The 22,348-nt window shown below is 39.5% G+C and overlaps 1 protein-coding gene across 1 annotated transcript in view; it reads right to left on the minus strand.

Annotated features, from left to right (window-relative positions):
• Positions 1 to 368: 368 nt before the first annotated feature.
• The window catches only part of LOC135222043 (PRELI domain-containing protein 1, mitochondrial-like), a gene marked incomplete at its 5' end in the record, with an annotated part of 49,716 nt that continues 27,736 nt past the window's right edge, over positions 369 to 22,348 (minus strand). Inside the window, 3 exon segments of the mRNA XM_064260177.1 lie at positions 369 to 1,542; positions 3,900 to 4,045; positions 11,781 to 11,900. Coding sequence (XP_064116247.1) covers positions 1,443 to 1,542; positions 3,900 to 4,045; positions 11,781 to 11,900 — 366 coding nt within the window. The 3' untranslated portion in view covers positions 369 to 1,442.

The raw sequence follows: 22,348 nt of genomic DNA on the forward strand, positions 1-22,348 counted from the left end.
TTACAAATTCAGCAAAAGCTTTATGAGGCTGTCAGATGTTGAGCCATATAGGTATTTGTTTTCCAGAGTCTAGTGCAGATAAATGGGTGTTAGGTCATTATCATCAAGTTAGATTTGTCAACATCCCTAATTGTATGGGATAGTTTCTTTACAGCATCCCATGCTTTTATGTGAACATTGCATGACTGCTAGTTGCAGCTAGTAACCTTATAAATTTTACTTCTGCCACTTGGCTCTCAGGTTGCTTAGATTTCCCTTATGTTCATTTACCCTAAATGGTTTTGGACTATACATTTTCAAGCAACTTTTCTCTGGGGTTATAAAACATTGCAATCACCATTGGTAATAACTATGGGTGAATAAAAATGTTTGTCTTTCATGAGCAATTTATTCAGTAATCTAGCTATATCAGAAGAAAGAATACATTTTCTCCAATGCCTGATTATGAACATTTCTCAACTCCTTGGTCATAATGTTTCCTAATTAAGGTCTTTTAATATATTAAAAAATTTTCAATCCTGGAAATATCTACGTTAACTCATACAAGCACACAGCAAAAATTAGCAATAGCTTTTCAAATGACATAAATCCTGAAAAAAGGTCAATGATCAAAACCCACAGAAGTGGTGCATTACTGAGCATTGTTATTTTTCAGAAATAAACTGGATATATCTTTCAAAAACATTTCTTAGTTTGATATAGCACAACATACTATGTGAAATCATCTTGGCCTTTCAGTATAAAAATGACTAATCACAACACAAGAATATGGAATGATGAACAGACTTCTCCGGTTATACAATATGGAATAACTTGCAAAGGCTTTAATGGAATTGCAAAAAAATTCCACAGAAATAATGTAGTAATTTACAAAAACCAACTGGATTGTAACCCAAGACCTCAACTGCTCTTTGATTTTCGAAAATCCATTAAAACCATCCTTGGTTCATCAAAGGCTGATGGATTTCTCTATGAATTAACAGCTAACTCGAGCTTTTCCAAGACCATCTGACCTCAGGACGGAATCTATCCAGCAGCAGACATTACTCTTTCATAAGTGTACCACTTTCAATTTAGATAGGTAGTGGAAAGCTAATAACCATGCCTTGTGTTGGTGAAAAGTAATATACCTGTTACGTTTCGTACTTAAGTCCAAATCAAAGCTGTCACTTGAGCTGCAATAGCGCCAATACTAACCATATCTCCTTATATAATACTACAATGAAAAATGTCTACAACGAATAACATTTGAAAATGTACATATCTACAGTCAATTTACCAATATACTCTATTTCCCTGTAATACTAATCAATTTATTAACAACAGCAGCATTAGATTCTCTAGTAATAATTACTGAAAGAGAAAATTTCATACACAATACTGTACTTTCAAAAACATGTCCTTAAAATGAACACCACCTGAAACTTACAGCACCTATACAATCAACTTCGAACACCTTCACAGGCGGCATAAATTGGTCCTGCCTTCTCTTGCGCCAATTCCTTTGCCCTTTTGGCAGTTTCTATTGCTGCATCTTTTAACCTAGAAATAAAAAAAAATACTGTATTACATTTCTAACAATATTTGGGGCCTCGGCTATTGTAAACAAATTGCAAGGCATGCCTACCACTTAATAGCAGGTCTTCAGTGAAACTAACAATAACATCTAGGCTGGCTGCTAGGGAAGTCTTAGCACCCCTTATAATAGGTACTGGGGATTTTGAGTACAGCATTATACCAACAAACAAGGAATATTAAGTGTAAAGGCGGAAATACATTAAAAAAGAAAAAAAAAATCTTACTACTTGAAAGGTGTAAGTATATTAAAGTGGCCATTACTAATAATCTAATCACTGAACTGTACCTCCCTAACTGTGACTTTGCAATGGTAAGTTAATGCCTTGACCGAGTAAAATTGATTGTGGGTCGCAGCTATACGCTTCTGCATCTGCCACCACATTGGAAAAATTAGATCCTCTTCATAATGCAGGTTTGAGATATGCTACGGGTGCATTTAAATCTACACCTGTTACTTCTCTGTATAGTGAAACGGGTCTGTGTTCACTTGATCAAAGAAGGGTCGAATATAGTTTAAACTTCTATTCGCGGACATTAAGATGCCCATCAAAACTGAGTAGAATTATAAATAATGCCATCATTCCAAAAAGAATTGGACCACGATCATTTTATCCATTTGTTATGCGACTGAAAATATACATTGAGAAATATAATATTCCACCATTAAAATTCCTAAACCATTTACTAAATTCAACACCTTTTTGGAAATGGAATAAGCCTCCTGTATGCCATGAGTTATTCGATTTAAAAAAAGATGAAATTCCAAGTTACGCTGTCAAACAAATCTTTTTGGAACACCAAGAAATCCATGCAAATACTATCTCCATTTATACAGATGGCTCAAAAACTGATGCTGCTGTGGGGTTCACAGTTATTACAGACAAAAAATACTATCATGGAAGAATGCCTATTTATAGCTCCATAATTCCACTGAATTGGCAGGAATTTCATTGGCTCTGCATAAAATCCATAGAACTCCCAGCAAACATTACACTATATATAGTGATTCAAAAAGTGCTAATCAAGCAATAGATTCTTTTAATCATCATCATCACCCTGCTATTAGAGCAATACAAGAAAATAATCATTTTTTAAGCATTCGAAATATCAAGATATCCTTGTGCTGGACACCAGGCCATGTTGGAATAGAAGGCAATGAAATTGCTGATAAAAATGCGAAGGAAGCAACATTAAATGATAGAAGTAAAATGTACAAAACATATTATAAAGACTAAAAATTATTTAAAATTTATTTTAGACAAAATCTGGGAAGACCAATGGTTATCAATTGAAAATAACAAACTTAAGAGTGGTAAAGACCACTATCATTCCCTTTAAAAATTCTTTACAGAAGCAGAGAAACCATGAGGTCACTTTGTGCAGGCTACGTAATGGGCTCACAAGGTTAACTCATGGCTTTCTTATGTCTAATCACCTCCAGAATGTGATACCTGTCAAACCAGAGTAACTGTGAAACACATTTTAATTGAATTATTTAAGTATTCACATATTAGACTTAAATACTTTGGCTCATCTGCTAGAATGCAGGACATTCTAGATGACGACGACTCAAATATCTGGAAGATTTTAAAATTTTTAACAGATATAGATCTATTAAAACATATATAAATAATTTTATTAGATACAGATATATTAAAATATATATAAATAATTTTATTCATACAAATTTATTTATTTTTTTAACTAAATGAATAGAAATATATTTATTTAATATGGTAATATGGTAATTTTATTAGATTTATCTGCATTAAGCAGCCGATTGGACTTAAGTCAGAAATGGCTACCTAAACATAATTATTATTATTATTAATATTGCCTTGACCAAGTTGTCTCGTAAAATAATCTATTACAACTGACTTTAATCTAATTAAAAGGACTACGATGCCCCTTTTCCCATATTTTATTTATAAAATCTTGACTTAAGTTGGGATATCATACATATGTTCGCAGAAACTTTGCCACATCTTCATTATACCAGGTCAGAAAAGATAAAGGATAAACAGCTTGACACTACATTGTTTTGCTATTGGTTCCTCATGTGATGGTAGACTGTAAATTAAGTCAGCCTTGTCCCAGAAAAGTCTACTTTCTTCTGGACAGCCCGTGGGAGGAATAAGTAAGATTTCATAACCAGATAAAAGAGGCCCGAATTGAGGGATATAGATTAACTGTAGTGAGATCATAAGTTAGGAAGAAGTTTGGTAACGTAGCTAACTACAGCCATGTTCACAGTCATTTTGGTTTGACTATAGAGTGCTTTGATCACACAAAGACCTGTACATTTCAAATAATCAACAAACCTTTGCTTTCTTTCTTCTAGTGTCATATGGTGACTCTGAGTGGGATCAACTGCACTATCAGAAGCTGGGAAGAGTCTATTTAGGGCATAAAGAAATCCAGCACTGGCCTTCTGTATATTTTTCTTATAACGCTCCAATCCAAACTTCTGCAATATAAATATATATAAAAAAAGGTTGTCGTTAATGAAAAACAAGATTATAATTAAAAATAAAAAAGAAGAAGCATGTTTGCAAATGATTCCTATTTAGTGAATACTACCTGAGTATTCAAGGTGATTCCATTCACTTTAGACAGTAAACTGTGCATGAATTTTTATGAAAAGTTACTCTGAATATCAACAGTCAATTTAAACTTGCTTAAACCCCTAAAAATTTAAAGCAACATTGTCTAAACTGTTTTCACCTCCAACCTGTGACTTTCTATGGCAAATATCCATTAAAATGTAAAAAATACATGATCAATGTTATATCTATGACACACTTTATAGACGTTATACAACTACAATCATGAGGTTTCCAAAGTTCCTTTTCAGTAGGCTAGCCTTACCAAAAACACACTTTACATTATCATCAATGATACCAATAAATACTGTATGATGGCAGTTTTAACTTTCAAGAAAGGCAAAGGAAATACTATAACTAATAAGAAACTCACAATCAAAGACATATGTTCCATTGTATGGCACAAAAAAAATAAGGGTAAACATTTTATTTGCGTAACATGTTCTATAACTTCTTTATTCTTGGAATGTGAACAATTCAAAACCATAAGAAAGCAGCAGTGTTTTACTCGAGTATCATTTACTTAGGCATTTGCATTTTAGATAAGCCTCATTTTACCTCATCTCATTAATAGCTGCCATTTGAAAATGGTGATTAATAAGTAACTGAAAAGTCAATAAAGAAGACACTGTAAAAATTAGTATTAAAAACCAACAAAACACTAGTAAAATCAAATCCATGCTTTTTTTTCAAATAAAAAGCACAAGTTACACTGATCACCAATGTGAAAATCTAGTAATGAAAAAGTCAAGCCCAGATAAAATGTATTTAAGCAACACTCATTTTACTAACAAAACTGTTTCGAGTCAAAATACGTACAGCACACAGACAAAAAAGTAGCCCATCAGGTATGTCATTACAGACTGCATGGGTGCTTTGGTCAATCTGTTAATATGACAAATTTTTAATCAATTTGTATTTCTCATAGCTAACAAACCTGAGGCCTAAACAATAGGATAAACTTCTGGTGCCAGCTGGAAACCCGTTACAACAATCAAAGAGATTGTAAAGCAAGGAATCTGTGGCATCTGGCAACTCATGCATATATGAGATGGAAGCTGGTCACCGACTGGGCTTGAAACATTGTGAGGCGTCAGTCTTTCTTCCAACCCAAGGTATGAGAGGGGCACCTAGAGGTGGGCAATTAATGTCAAGACCTCGGGTTTGTAAGCTATGAAAAATACAAATTGACTAATTTTACGGTTTTATCCCACCTCGCCTCGCCAGTATTTAAAATTTTATTTTAGCTTGGAGAAGCAGCCATTTTACCCCCACATTGTACGACTTGGGGGATCGGCATTTCCATTCTTCCCCAAAGGTGGGGGGCATAACCCCGTTAAATACTAGAGACCTATCATATGATAAAAAGGGCAAGTCAAAATCGTTATATGGGCTGCTAGTTGAGCCTTAGGTAGTCTTAGCTTTAAGATATATTCTCCCTTGAAAAGCGAACCCTCTGTGCCCGGGTTCGATCTCACTCCTTGTTTGCCTCTCATCAAGGACAGATGTGTCCACGCCTTCCATAGGCCTACCCAAAGGCACTTGCTGGCAGCCAAGACTCGGACAAAGCCGACGCCATCTTCTCATATCAAGCTACACACCATAAGGCATCCAGGTACGTCTCAGTTACATTCATATAGCCAGTTCTTTTCCTCTGAGTCAAACAAAGTCTCCCTTGTTTTCCAATTCAATTTCCCACTTCTCTAACGAACCTCCTTTTGTCCAACCTAGCCATCACACGTTTCCCTTGTGACTTGTCCAAGATCAACAAAGATCTTCATTAAGCTATTCAATTTAAGCATTAGATTTCTCCCCATATTATCAGCATTGTGTGATTTAAGGATAAATTCCCTCATAGTGCATTAGTCATAAATGTTCTGAGAGAAGTCTTTGTTTTGTGTTGAGTGTAACCTGGAAAACCATTCCACATTCCAAATGCTGACTTCTGTGCATTCCTGCATCCTTGCTAAGCGCTCAACTTACCGTAGAAGAGATTATCTTAAAACATCGACAACCAGCCTGGCATAAATTGTGAATTCGACCCATCTCTCACATTATTTTGAATGATAGGATAGAATAATTTAACACAGTATTCTGTTCCCTCTCCATGTGGCCTCTCTGCCGTTCAGTTTGGCTTCAGGCTGTTCAATTTTGTAAATAAACGTAATTTAAATCTAAATGGCTGGTTTCCTGGTGACCTTAGCTAATTAAACAGTTTTCTAATAATCAAAAGCACTTCATTCTTATTCCGTATCTTTACATGTGGGTTGCAGAGGACCTTTACAGCAAGGCTTAAGATTTTATTGATATACCCTCAGCCAAAATGACCCCACAAGTAAAATCATTTGTTCTTAAGTGGAACAAACCTTTGGTCTTAACAATAGGATAGACTTGCACTACTTGGAGGGAGGTACAAGCATCCTGAACAGACTGGAGGTTCACCCACCTGACCACCGTTCCTAGAAGAGAGTTCCAAAGAAGGGGGACTGAGCTCGTGAGAGAATAGACAAGTGAGTACCTAAAAATTCAGCCTGCTGGCATTAAGTACAATGAGACATATCCAGATTCCTTGCATCTGTGGAAGTTTAAGAGAACTCTGTTCAAGCAACAAATCTTGTAGGCCACAGGGGTTTATCACTCCTCCCTCCCCTTGCCAGAGAGAGGAGTAAGTGCTACTGAGAAGCAGATTTGTCTACTGCATAGGAACAAACCAAATAACTGCAACCAGTATGGCTGCCACACTCACTTGCATCAGACCAGTTCCAGGGTATGATGTGTCTAATCTTCATCCCGTCTGTAGGAAGAAGAAGAAGAAGAAAAAAAAAAGAAAAAGAAAAGAGAAAGGCGCAACACAATTTGTTGGGCAGTCACCACCAGACCCAGAGAGAAAAAAAAGTGTCCAAGGACCTGTGGACAATGTCCTTCAGGTAAAATGAAGTGAATGTGGTTTGCCAAAGCCAGGAACCAGCACTCAAAACCCTGTGAACAGACAAGTTCTTCTTAAATGCCAGAGAGGAACACATTTCTCTGACAGCATGTGCTCTAGCCTGCACAGACTCAGTGACAGAACTAGAAGGCGAGGAGTATGTCTGTTTGATCACCTCACTTAGCCAGAGTGAAATGGTGTTCTTGACACTTCCCCTCTGGACTGCCCTGGGCTAACAAAAAGTCTACGACACCTAGGCCTTTGGTGACGAGTCCTTTTTAGATAGTAGAACAGAGCTCTAACAGGACAGAGCAAAATCTCCTGCAGATCACTGCCCACTAACTTATTTAGGGAGGGAATTGAAAACGAGCCAAATCTGTCTTCATGCACCGGGGGATTCTGAGTGTTAGCTACAAATCCTGGGGCAAATTCAAAGGCCACAGACCCCCAACCGTGTGTGTTTAATGTTACAACTCAGGCCATGAAGCTCTACAACTCTCTTTGAGGAGGCCAAGGCCATTTATGAAGCTCTCCAACTCTTTTCGAGGAAGCAAAGGCCAACAGGAAAACTCTTTAGAGTCAGATTCCTGTCTGATGATCAACATAGTGGCTCGAATGGAGCTCGAGTGAGACTACTCAGGACTAGAGTAAGATCTCACATTGTAGGTTTGAGTTCTCTTGGTGAACAGGATTGTTCAAAACTCCTGAACAACATCAAGATTTCCCAGCATGAAGAGATGTCTACACCCTTTAAGCACAGCTGAGGTGGAAAGACCTTTCTCATTTCTGAGAAAGATTAGAAAATCCGCTATCCGCTGAACAGAAGTTCTGAGTGGAGAGAAACCAAGTTGATGACACCAATCACAATAGATGGCACACTTGCCCTGGTAAACCACTGATTAAGTCCTCCTGAGATAGCTAGACATCTGGCCCACTGCTCCGAGAGAAATCCCTCTCGCTCGCAAGAGATACTTGACTCCAGTCGTGAAGCGATAGGGACCCTACAACTGGTGAAACCTTTCCACATGAGGCTGTCAAAGGAGGTTGTGCCATGGGGATATTTCTCTCAGAACCTCTGACAGAAGACAAAGGAGGTCTGGGAACAACTCTGCCTGTGTGCCACAAAGTCATCCTGAGATTTCGGGAACTCGTTACTCTGTTCAGGACTTGACAGATCAGGCAGAATGGAGGGAAGGCGTACACCCTGAGATTGTCCCAAGGATACTGTAGAGCAACCTCCGCCAGAGCAAGAGGATCCGAGACTACCAAGCAGTCTTCCTCCTTGTTGAAGTGAGTGATGAAGAGGTCTAATATGGGTCTTTCTCAAAGGTAAAACAGCCTGTCAGCTACATCCTGATGCAGAGACCACTCCATACCTAAGACTTGAGTCTGATTACGTACTTAGCTTGTCAGCCACCACATTCCTCTTACCGGGAATGTACCAAGCCATGAGCTACACCAAGTTGTCGATTGGCCACTGGTGCATCGCAACTCTCAACTAGTGGAGCTGGCAAGACACCAGGCCCCCTTCCACTGAAAACCTGCTACAAGCCCACATAATAGCACAGTGGCAAGAATTACACATATCCTTTGCTAAATACTATTTCTTGGTGAAATGAACTACATTGGAATTCTCATCGCTCAACTACCTCATCCTGATCCTGGACTACAAGCAGAACTATTTTCTCATAGGAAATGAAAACGTGTTGTTGTGCCTTTGCCTCCTTCCTTTTCTTCCATCGATTCGTTATGGAAGTATCAGGAGGCCCTCAGGCCAATTTATTATGTAATGTAAGTCCCTCTTTCTCGGGAGTTAATTTTCTTCCAGTGAAGGAGGAGGCTTTTTCATCAGTTTCTTTTGTTTCAGATTTGGAGGTCCAAAATGGCAGTGCTCTGAGGGTCACTTGGGCTATGGGGTTCACCCTCCTCAGGTTACCCAAGCTCTCCCCCCTCCCCTCCTGGCCTCGTCTTCATTGGTAGCCGGGGTCAGCCATATTGTATTGCTCTGCCAGCGATGTTTGCCACTTCCTCGGGTCGAGGACAAGCCGCTGGTGACGTCACGGGGTCAGCCATTTTGTATCTCTCCACCAGTGACGCCTGCCACTTGCTCGGGTCGAGAGGAAGCCATGACATCAGCGCCGCTGGTGACGTCACTTCCATCGATGGCGTCACTCCCAGTTCCCTCAGTGTCGTCTCTCCCTGCAATGTCGGCGTCGTCAGTTGGGGCTGCTGCGCTGTCTCGGTCTTCTGTGTCATCATTGTTTGCTCCCATGACGACATCGCTGTCATCCAGTACGCTCCAGCTCCCTTCTAAGTAATCGGCGCCCTCTCTTGCGGATCCATCCGAGGCTTTATGTCAGGCGGTTCTTAAGAGATTGGACTCTGTTTTGGAAGAAAGGTTTGCTGCCATGTTGGCTGGGAAGGCTGGGAGCAAGTGTGTTGGTCAACCCCTCCTGCTGCCAAGAGGATGTGTAAGGAGTCAGTGCAGTCATTCTCTCCTTCTCCCCCATCTCCGCTGCGTCGGCGTATCAAGCGTTGGTAGGTTAAGGACTTTGCCTTTTCTTCATCTAGGAGTGAGGAGTGGCATGCCCATGTTCTTAAGAGTGTTAGTGTTTCATCCCCTGTGCAATCTGCAGTGGCTGCTTCGTCCTCTGCTTCAAGTCACGAGCGTGTTGCAACCTCACACATGTTGCTGATTTTTCCGGTTCTTCGGCACCAAGGCCTACTCGTCGCCATAAGGATCTCCAGGTGCCTGTGAAGAGATCAAAGGTTGTGAATGCGGAAGTAGTGCAGCTGGAGTGTTTGTCTTCCCCTCCCTTTGATGCTGTCTGGGGTTCGACTCCAAGGAATTTTCATTCTTTGTCAAGTGTTCGAGACGCTTCTCCATCACACGTATGTGCGTCTGCTCCGCATGAACTCATACGTGGCCACATACGTGAGTCATCTATTGGGAGTGTGCGTAGTAATGTTCCTAGTGTTGTGGTTGGTTCATTGCAGGAGTTGGCACTTGGCTCCAGTCCAGACAGGTTGGCCGGCGCTTCGGGCTATTTGGCTGCTGGGTCTATTGCAAGCATTCACTTATATCAAATAAACCAGGGTCTATTGCAAGCATTCACTTATATCAAATAAACAAGTACAAATGTGATACGTAATATGAGTAACATTTCTGGTAGTAAGTGGTAGTTAGCAGTTATCAATCACTGTTCACATACAGTCTAGTCCCTTTCATCTGAATGCCTCAAGACTCAATGGGTGGCAGCTAACTGGAAAATTCAGATAACCAAAAATAGTGTAGTTGTTTAACATGAGGAATAAATTATACTGTACAGTGCTTTTATTCATCCTTTTCATTATATGAAAACACAGATGTTTACTGGTTTATTTTAGGAATTTTATGTTTTACCTATCATGTAAGCATACCCAATGTACTGCAATGGGACATATTTTTGTTATGGTAAACTGTAAAGACCTGAATTGCATGGATTTTTGGAAGCAAATGATTTTGCAAATACTACTAGCTACTACATGGAACACATGTTCACTGTAAAGTGAGCGAGTTGCTCCAAGGTACTGTACTAGTATGTATTGTGCTGGGTATTTGCCAATCTTGGGCAACAGATTTTGTTAATTATCAAGAGGAACAGAGTCCCCTTCCATTAAGTTGAGAATAGAATAGAATATAGAATTTAGGCCAAAAGCCAAGCAATGGAACCATTACACTGAGGTTCCACCGTGCATGCATAATTTTTGGATAAATAAAATTCAACATTTGGGCTAGGCAAACTGAGAAACTGCGCAAGTCATATATAACTATTTACTAAAACCTCATGTCCTCTCTTAACTCACTGGGTCAGAAATACAGGCACTTTTGGGCCTTCAGTAAGCTGAAGATTTGATATTACATTTACCATTTCATGGTAGCATGCATTCTTTGATGCACAAATAAGACATAAGATGACTAACGGTGCAGATCATATGATAATCCTTATATTCTGAACCATGAAATTTGAACAAATTTTCAGGAAAACATTCAGATCACTTGAATGGGGCAAAAATTACTATATGGCAACTCTAGTATCCAATAAGATTTCAATGGGGAAGGTACTACATCTACCCATCCCTTTACATCTCGCATAAATATAGTACTAAGAAACTGTCATTGGCTTGAGCTCTATTTTTATGATTTTAAGCAAGCTGCAATTGTAATTTTGCAAATAAAGCAAAAAATATACTTTAAAAAAATATGTAACTAGTAACTTAGCTAAAATGAGCATATTTTCAAGTGTTTAGGAAAAGAGGTCCCAAGCTGGGTGGGAAATATTCATTGTCAACTTAACATGGCAACTACAGAACATTTTTGAGAATTTGTTTATATACCACAAGCATTTACATATCTTCCTCTTTCCTCTGATTTTTTTCAATAGGCAGACCTTAATTCAAGTTTGCCCAACCATGGGGTTTTGTAAATGTATACATAAGGTTTATTGTAGTATATGCTTTGGTATAAAGAATATACATATACCGTATTTACATAATTTACAATGGCTATTAACCCTACTGAAAAGCTTAATTCTCTCAATTTAGTGAAACCAAAGAAATCAACTTCATTATATGACTCTTATTATCCCTAAAACAAAATAAATTCAATGTAAAGCATAGTGAGCGCAATTTACCTGAATGGCGTACCCAAATCCAAAAATTTTAGAATCAATCCATGCCTGTCTTTCAACCACTGTCCACTGTGAATTTTCTGAACTGGGTCTGTAGGTCACCTTTTCCACAACAGTCATAACCTGTAATACACAAGAGTATGGCATTTCCATATGGTTAGAAGTTAAATAACATTGTAATGAAATTTTAAAGATATAATACTCACTACAATAAAAATAGTCAATGAGAGAGAGAGAGAGAGAGACTGAAAGGATTAAAACAGAAAATTTTCATTAATCATTAAATCAAAACTAGGATGAAAGGATTAAAACAGAAAATTTTCATTAATCATTAAATCAAAACTAGGAAGGAGATACAGTGGGGCCCCCAGTTTAACATGTTTCACATTTCTGCGGATTTTTGTGGAACACATTATTCACTTTTCCACAGGGAACTGTTATTAACTTGCAGAATTTTCTTTGGGCAGTATCTCTAAAATTATCACTAATATGACATTTTTACAATAAAATTATATATATATAGCTATTGTTTCCACTTGTATAGCAGCTCAAATTCAAAATTTCACGTGGAGCACTTCAATATCGTTTGTGTAGGTAATGGCCTATTCCACTAACGGAATACTGGAACCTAGCAGATAATCCTCATTTGTTTTATACCTTATGTCCATCAAAGGGGAGGAGGGAGGGCTCCGATTCTGTAGTTACTTGGTAAATATCTAAAATCTTATTTTATTGTAAAATGTCATTTTCATATATAAGTAACTTACCAAGTAACTATATAGCTGAATCCCACATTGAAAGGTGGTGGGACTTATTATTATTATTATAATAAAGGATTAGTTTATCCAGACCTCTGAGCCTAAGAAAGGCTCTTGTCTGGCTGGTTTTCAAGAATTATCCCTGAATCAAAATTTAAACTTTATTTAAAAAAACAGTTTTACTTAGGATCATCATAGGAACATGATGATCCTATTAAATAAGAAGTCTTTGCCTTCTGCAAAAATGCCTTTTAATGTTGGGTTTCGAAAACATATGCTTCTTTGATGGTTCCAAATTGGTCAGTCAACTAATAAGTGTTGGGCAGTCATTGGTGTTTGGCATATTACATTTCATTGGGTTTGAATGTGGATTTGATATCAATTGATCATGTGAAAATCTAGTGTCTTATGTTTATAGTATGATTTTTGTCTGCCAGAGTCAAGTTTGTTTTTATTTGCTTATCTTTCATTTCATCACTTAATAATGATGGGGGGTGGCTACAGTTTTCATATAAGTCAATTTCAGGCAAAACATTTTTTTTTTTTTTTTTTTTTTTTTTTTTTAACCTTCAAAAATAAGTAGGTGTTCCCCCAACCCCTCGTTGGTGTTTCCCCAGGTAGGGGAACACTGACCAAGGTCCCCAAAATTTTTAAAGTGCAAAATATGACATGTATTCTCCAAGTTGAGGATTTGAGTATACCATAGGTGGGCCATGATGTGTCATTTGTTTTGGACACAGTGTGCACTCTCTCTCTCAGGTACAAAATTGAATTTTTTACGCAATTTTTTCTACTAATATGTTGGCGTTCCCCAACCTCACCCTGCATATTTTTACTCTTTTCAAATTCCAGGGTGGTAAGAGTTCTATTGCTGGATGGAAAATTGGTGTAATATTATGTGAATTAATTAAATATTTGGTTCTTTCTGAGAATGAGTAGCACTATGGTTTTTAAATCTTTGATTATGAGTCAGAAAGCAAGTAGCAGCGGGAGAGGTTCCTGCTTGAAGGAAGTACTCAAAGCATAGTTACTAAATTGCGATGATGTTTTATGGGCAATATACCTGCTTCTGCTAACAGGGAGTTTATCGGGGATGATTGAAATGCTCCTGTGCATAGATGTATTCCCTCATGCTGTAATGCAGCTAGTGATTTTAATGTTGGTTCTGAGGCAGTTGCATATATTGGACAACAATATATAAATTTTCATAATAAAATTTATTATTTGGATACTTACCTACTGTTAAAGTTAGCTATATCTCCCCGCTGATTAGGCGAGTGGACATTAAAACAAAAAATCGAATGGCTGCCCGGATGACTGTCTAGTTTACCTGTTCTCCACCAGGTGTGTTTCAAATGTTTTAGCGCTTGTCAGAATTCTCCTAGACAGCCCACTAAGTTGTGAGAAGGCTGGGTGGGTCTACTGTAACAGTAGGTAAGTATCCAAATAATAAATTTTATTATGAAAATTTATATTAGTATTTGAGATGAATCTTACCTACTGTTAAAGATAGCTGATTCCCACATTAAGAAGAGGATGATGGGTAGCGCAGCTAGACAACATTCCGCTCCGCCATTTGAGCTAAAGGTTTCTTGCACGAAACCCAAAACATTCTCACCTGATCTGAAATCCTTGGTGGATTTTACTACCACCAGAAGTTGGATTCCATTCAGGGAGCAAGGCTCTCATACATATGCAGCAAAGAGCAACCTTGCAGAGAAAAGCGCTTCGATTCAGCCATCATGAAACGCAAGCGGTATGAGTGACCCCTGTGCCTGGGTCCAAAAGCCCTATAAAACGAATCACTTAAACACCTTTACGATATAAATGTACGCTCCTAAACAAAATCTATACCTTCACGCTTCCCAAAGTATTAAAACCCGGGATTTAAACAAAAGAGCTTAAAGAATTGCTTTTTTTTCGGTTCAGGAAGACTACCAACTACTAATAGTAGTGGATTAAGGGCTTTACTGTTTTCAAACACAATTCTGTATACTTAAAGTACTGAGCGGGTAAAACCCGAATTGTACTTCTACTGTGCCACATCAATCCTATTCTGGAGCAACAAACTGACTTACCACTAAAAGAAGTTACAACTGCTGCTCACATTATGAATGTTTACCTTCAATAAAGGTAGAAGATATGGAGCTAGTTCTCATGCACCAGCCTATCCAATACGTCACAGATGGACCTCGTGTTCCTTGACAAAGACGTTATAAGTTTCTAAAAATCACAACACAAAAGGTTAACTTTGCCTCTTCCAGGCTTAACCTTCACAAATACATTCTAGGCTTTCTAAAACCACAAAACCAATGGCAAAGACAGCTAGGTTTCCTAAAACCACAAAACGAAACGTTGATTTTTCCCTCTTCCAAGCTTAACCAATGGCAAAGACAGCTAGGTTTTCTAAAACTACAAAACCAAACGTTGATTTTTGCCTCTTCCAAGCTTAACCTTTGACAATGACATCTATGTTTCTTAGAACCACAAAACCAAAGGTTAACTTTGCCTCTTCCAGCATTTACCTTTGCCAAAGAGGTTCAAGGTTTCTAAAAGTCCTGTAGCAACTGCAAGCAGGAGCTCGCCAGGACCAGCCAATCATTGAGATACCTCTTCAGACGTATCCCGGCCGAATGGGCCCAAACCGACACCAGAGTGAACACTTGCTTGAACACCTGTGGGGCGGTTGAGAGACCGAAACAAAGTGCCCTGAATTGGTACACCATCCCATTGAGGATAAAGCGAAGATACTTCCTGGAGGACTGATGGATAGGTATTTGGAAATACGCATCCTTCAGGTCCACCAAAAGCAGGAAATCGTCCGATAGAATTGAGCACTGAGCGTGCCGTTTCTATTGTGAACTGAGTCTGGCGAATGAATTGGTTCAAAGGAGAAAGATCTATCACTGGTCTCCAGCCCCCCATAGACTTCTCCACCAGGAAAAGTCAGCTGTAGAATCCCGGTGACTAATCTCGTACGATTTCCACAACTCCTTTGCTCAGCATGATCTGCACTTCGAGTCAGTGCTACGTCCCTGGCAGAACCAAGAATGTAACTTTGAAGATTGACCAGGTGTGAAGTGAGGGGTGGCCTCGACTTGAAGGGAAGTAGATGTCCCGCCCGAAGGACATCCAGTACCCTAGTCTCAGCTCCGTAGCGCTGCCAAGTTGCCCATTGGCTCGCCAGGCACCCCCCAATTTCCGGCAGCAGGTGAGGGGGAACGCCGTCCCTAGCGTTTCCCTCTCTTCCCCTTATGCTTAGCCCCTTTCTCACGAGAAGAGGAGGCTTGAGAGGAGGCTTGAGAGGAGGGCTGGGTCTTTCCACGCGCTACCCCCGACAGTACTGACGTCTTAAGAGCGGAGGGAGCGCTAGCTAAGCTACGAGGCTTAGCCGCAGTTGAGCGAGACTGCCCAGAAGTCTTCGCAACTGCCTGATGTACTAAGTGATCGCTGTCCTCAGCTCTAATTTTTTCCACTGCAGCGTCCACCATCTCTCTGGAGAAGAGAGAGGAGGAACCTGGCAACGGTCCATTCCTCAGACCTAACGTTACCTCATGACCGGCCGCCCTGGTTACACGAGTCATGACTGCATCCCCCATCCTCAAAACCAGGTTGGCCCACAGGTTGGCCATCTGGTGGGCAAGGTAGGAAATGACCCTACCTCTAGACTGGCAGAGTCTCACAAACGCCAAGTCTTCCCCAGGAACTATAGCTCCCTAGGAGGCTGCAACTCTGGATACTGTGAGGGACCACAGATCCAGCTGGAAGACAGCCTGAAAGCAGCCATGGCAGTGGATTCCAGGGCCAATGCCTATGGCTGCAAGAACCAGAGGTTCTCTGACAGCAGATGCTGAAGAGGCACTTCAAGAGTTAGGCGAGCTAACTCCGGATCAACCTGCTTGGTCAGTAATGGGTCTGTCCTTTAATACTTATTCTTAAAGTGTTAAATATTTGTGATTCACACTACTGGGAACCCTGCTATTATGTCTGATGTCATAGTTTACGTCACAACTAGCCTCTCTCTGGGTGCCTACTAAATTTAGCTAAGTTTCCCCTTACATTTCTTTGATTTACTGTAATAAGTGCCATAATTATCCACAGTAGACATTACTGCATATTTTTGCCAATTAGGCCATGGTTTCACAAAGCTATTTCCAAAATACGATCCATATCAGATACTTTGGTAAGAATTCATCAACAAAAATCGATTAGACATAGCCCTGAAATGCACAGTAGTGCCAGCTGGAAATCAGTTAAAAACAATCCAAGATTGTAAACCAAGGAATCTGTGGCATCTGGCAACTCATGCATATATGAGATGGATGTTGGTCACTGACCAGGCTTGGAACCTTGTGACGCACCAGTCTTTCTTCAAATGACTTGAAGAGTCATCTTTTGCTTTGCTCTCCTTCCCCCACGCCAATTTTTTTTTTTATCGAAGCCTGTGGTTTGTTTCATATTTATTCAGCCCAGAAGTTTCGTGGACATCAATGTTTTTAGTCGGTCTTCCTTGTTGATCTTCCTTGGGATAGATGCAAATTGCAGTAGATGTGCCTTTTCCTCTGCTTCGTCATCGCTTGTGTTATGAGTATGCTGGTCTGTCTCGCAAGGGGATATTGCCCTTTCTGGGAGAGAGGGCCCACCTACTTTTCATTCTTTGGTATTTTACTTTTGTTATACATATTGAAGATATTGATTGATTGATTGTAGGTTTTCTGGCGTCACAACTACCAGGGTCACCGACGCCGAATGCTAAGTGTGATCTTTTAACGTTATTTAAAATCTTGTTTAATATATTATAAATTTTATTTTTAAAAGAGATACATATAAATTTGATTTAAAAAAAAATAACAAAAAAAAATCTGATAAAAATAAGAATAAAATTCTGATCAAATAAAATTCTAATAAAAAGAATTGTTAATTAATCTGAATAAAATATAAAACAAAACCAAAAGGGAAAAAGTATATACTAAGACAGCACAGCTGTCAGATATATTTGAGAAGACCAGCTTCTTTGATAAAAGAGATAACGTTATTAACACACATGCTTTCTCCCAACAGTTTTGGCATGCTATAATTACCACCTGCTTCACTACTATAAGCTAAAAAACGATTCCTAAGTTCCACTAGACTGGGACACTCAACCAGCAAATGCCTAACAGTCAGTGGAACTAAGCAATCATCACAGAATGGCTCATTCTCCCCATCCATCAGATAGCCGTGAGTTAAACGCGTATACAACCTCCCACTTCCTTGGTATTAGGTCATATTTCCAAGGGTGTGTCTGTCTAGTAATTTCTTTCATTTTGTTGGGGCCTACTCTGTCCCACTGAAGTGCCCATAAATACTGGACAGATTTCCATATATCAAAGAATGTATCACGATATGGAACAGGGCATTTTCTCGGTACTAAAAGTTTGCGCTGCTGATTGGCTAGCTTGTTCTGCCTCTTCGTTTCCCGATACGTTCACATGGGCAGGAACCCAACAAAATGAAACAATGCTGCCTCTATTTTGGTGCAAGAAGATCCACTGCAAGATCTTCAACACCAAGGGATGATCAGTATTAAAGACTTCCAGGGACTGTAAGGCACTTTTGGAGTCACAAAATATTGTGTAGCTACACACTGGGAGTGTTACAATATGTTCCAGTGCTACTAGGATGCCATACAATTCAGCTGTAAAGTTTGAGGCAATAGAAGGAAGTGCACCTCTTCGGTTAAAAGATTGGCTAAAAACTCCATATCCAACGCCGGCATTGGACTTGGAGCCATCAGTAAATATAAAAACATGTATCTATATGCTCTGATACATGATCTAAAAATATTGCCCTTATTTCCTCATCAGATTTATTTCTCTTTGCTCCATTGAAGTACCTGCAGAATTTCACATCCGGTAAACCTCCAGACAGGAGTACTGGGATACACAAAGGGAATAATGGGATATTTTTTAATATTTGTATCCTCTAAAATTTGTTTTATTCTATAGCTAAAAGGAATGGGATACCTTGGATGACTTTTCATAAAAACCAATTAAAAATATTTCTATTTGCACAGCAAATGCCTGAGATTTGGGACTTCTTTGCGCTCTACACAGTACCGAAGTAATGATAAACTGGCGATAGAGTTCAAGAGGCATCTCTCCTGCATCAACTAGCAAACTAGATATTGGTGACGAACGGAAGCTCCTGTGGCTATACGAATAGCTGAATGATGTACTGAATCTAAAAGTTTTAAGTTAGATGAGGAAGCTGAAGAATATATTTCACAACCATATGACAGCTTTGACAAGATTAAAGATTTATGAAGCCTTAGTAAAAGATTTCTATCAGCTCCCCAACTGGTGTGAGAAAGCACCTTCAAGATGTGTAGAGCTTCTAGGCTCTTTGCTTTTATATGTTTGATATGGGGGACCCAAGTCAATCTACTGTCAAAAACTAGGCCTAAGAAGTGTGCTTGTTCTACACATGGGATTCTACGGCCATACAAATAGAGGTCTGGATCAGGATGCACTCCCCTGATCCGACAGAAGTGGACAGCAGTAGTCTTGCTTACAGAGATTTTAAAAACCCTGTTTCTCAGCCCAACTTACTATTTTATTTATTGTTAATTGTAGCTTTCTTTCTGCTACAGTCATCCGGGTGGCAGCAAAGGATATTGACAAATCATCCACAAACAGTGTCTTTAAAACCTCTCTTGGAATGACAGCTGCAACACTGTTTATGGCTAGAGCAAAAAGTGTTACACTGAGAACACTGCCCTGGGGAACACCTTCTTCTTGACACCTTTTCTCTGATAAAGTACTGCCAACTTTAACTTTAAAATACCTACGATGTAAAAAGGATTTCACAAATAAAGGTAATTTGCCTCGTAGACCACTATTATGCATAGTCTTCAGAATCCCATGTCTCCAAGCAGTGTCATATGCCTTTTCTATGCCTTTTCTATATCAAAAAACACTGTCACATGATGTTGTTTGGAGGCAAAGGCTTCACAGACAGAGGCTTCGAGTTGCAGTAAGATGTCCAGGGTAGAGTGCATTTTTCGAAAACCACACTGAGAAGGTGTTAGAATATTGTTGTGCTCTAGATACCACATCAGTCTTACATTTACCATTTTTTCCATCAATTTACACAAACAGCAAGTTAAAGCAATGGGGCGGTAACTTGCTGCACACAGGGGATCTTTTCCAGGCTTAAGGAATGGTAACATGGTAGCTAATTCTCATATGGTAGGGTAGCTGCTTTCATCCCATATTCTATTGATAATACTTATTATAAAAAGTTTTGTGTTCTTCGAAATGTGTTTAAACATTTCATCAAGGAATCTCATCTGGACCAGGGCAGTGTTCTTGCTCCTAGATAAAGCAGAGTCAAACTCCCTTTCAGAAAAAGGCATATTATATGATTCAGCTTTCTTTGCTGAAAAGTCAAGTACCTGTTGTTCTTCCATCATTCTGAAATTATGTCCTGGGGAACTATCTGATTTCTCAGAGACTCGAGCGAAGTGTTCTGAAAATGATTACTAACTTCTGTGGCATCAGTGACATGAGTATTATTCACTTTAAGTACTGGAGGAGGATTGGGTGTAAATTTACCCTGAATTTTTGTTTCTTTTCTTTTCTTCCAAATGCTACAGACTGGTGTTCTGCTGTTAATAGAGGATACATATTCGGCCCATGCTTGTCTTCTGGCAGCTTTCATAGCTTTTCGAAATCGTGCCCTACACTGTTTGTAAATTATGACATTGTCCAAGGTGCGATGTCTACGGCACCTGGTCAATGATGACCTTGTAGCTCGGTGTAACAGCCTTAGGTCTTCTGACCACCACGGTACTGGCCGTCTCCTGAATAGTCCCTTAGTTCGAGGAATTGAGTGTAGACCTGCAGTATGCAATGTTCCATTGAGTAGATCAATGGCATCATCTACACTTGGGAGATCTTTTTGCATCCCCCTCCAACTCACTCAAGTCTTTGAATTTTCTCCAATTTGCTTTCTCTAAGCACAATCGTGACGATCTCGGGATAGGTGGACCATCATTGGTGTCGATCACAATTGGAGAATGGTCACTGGTATGCCAGTCATCACTTGTTCTCCAACTAAAGTCAACACTGCAGTTGGAGCTACATATTGAGAGGTCGATGCAGGAGACAGTGCCTGTCTGAATGTGGTAATGGGTAGGTTCTCCAGTATTAAGAAGACCTATATCTTCATTTTCTATTATAGATGCCATCATATTCCCTTTTTGATTTGATGTTACATCTCCCCACAATGGATGTCTACTATTGAAGTCCCATAGTAAAAGAAATGGCTCTGGTAGTTGCTGCATTAAGTATATACGTTCTCTTGGGACACATGGCTATTGGGTGGAATGTAAAGGGAACATAAAGTGTATTTCCTTCTTAAATTAATTCTTACAGCCACAGCTTGAAGTGGAGTATTTAGTTTCACTTCGTAGTGTGGAGTGTCTCGACGGATGTAGATGAGGGATCCACCATGATTTCCCACTTCTAGATCAAATTTAGTTCTATAGTGAACATATTCCCTAGGACAAGGGGTATATTCACCTAGCATAGTCTCCTGCAAAACATACCCCTACAAGAGAGTGCTCATAGATCAAAAGCTTCACTTCCTCATACTTCGCTCGCAGTCCTGACAGTTCCACTGAATAATGGAAGTGAATTTATTCATGTTTAGGACCAACATTGTGGTTCCTTTTTACAAGACTGGGAGATTTCTTTTTTCTACTAGGAGGAGGCATTTTAATGGAAAGTTTTGTTGGCTTCTTGGAAGGAGTTATCGCCTTCGTAGAGCCAACATCTTTTCCTTCAATGTCTTTGACCCTGAAGGGTTTTTTAGTTTCTTTGCTCTCCATTTCTATCGAGATGGAGAGAGCAGAGGTGTTCTCTAAAGGGACCACCTCAAGAGTCTTTGTACTGCTGGCAGTAGCCAGCTCTGCCTCTAATGAGGCAGAAGTACCAGTGAGGACTGGCACCGGGGGACCAGCATCTGCTGGTTTGTCCTCCAAAGAGGAATTGGCACCAACAGAAGCTGGCACCAGACCAGCAACCACTGGCCTTGCCTCCAATGAGGCAGATGGTGGAGGGTGTGTCTCTACTGACACTTCAATTTTATTCAGTTCCATACTTGGTGTCTTTCTTGTTGTTCTAGTGAACCTTGTCTTTACATTCTCATCATCAGTTGACTCGGATGATTCAGTTAGCTGTCTTTTTAATGATTCTTTATTTGATTTCCTTTTGTGCTCCTAACTTGGTTGTTTTTATTTGTCTCTTTCTTTTGGTTTCTTAGTTTTGCTACTACAGAAGCAAAACTTAGACCAGGTCTTACAATCTTTGCTTTGGCTCTCTCTTGCGCTTCCTTAAATGTTGTTCTTTCTATTACTCGGATTGCTTGGATTTCTTTTTCGAGTAAATATACATCACACTGCTGAGATGATGATGCATGTCCCTCACCACAGTGAACACATTTCGGTTCCCTGGTGCACATACCATGCTCATCTTCTCCACAGTTGACACAGACTGCAGGATTTTCTTGCAATTTGGATCTACACGATTGTAGGGTGTGTCCAAAATGCTGGCAATGGAAACACCTTCGGGGTCTTGGGATGTACTGTTTTATCTTAAATCTATACCAGGCTGCAGACACATATTCTGGAAGTCTCAAAGTATTAAAAGTTAATATTAAGGTAGGCTGAGGTATTCTGCTATTATCAACCTTCTTTGTCATCCTGTCCACCTTTATTACACCCTGGTCTTTTAATTCTGTTAAAAGTTTCTCCTCAGAGAAAGCCATCAA

The sequence above is a fragment of the Macrobrachium nipponense genome, chromosome 3, assembly GCF_015104395.2.
Source record: "Macrobrachium nipponense isolate FS-2020 chromosome 3, ASM1510439v2, whole genome shotgun sequence".
Lineage (NCBI taxonomy): Eukaryota > Metazoa > Arthropoda > Malacostraca > Decapoda > Palaemonidae > Macrobrachium > Macrobrachium nipponense.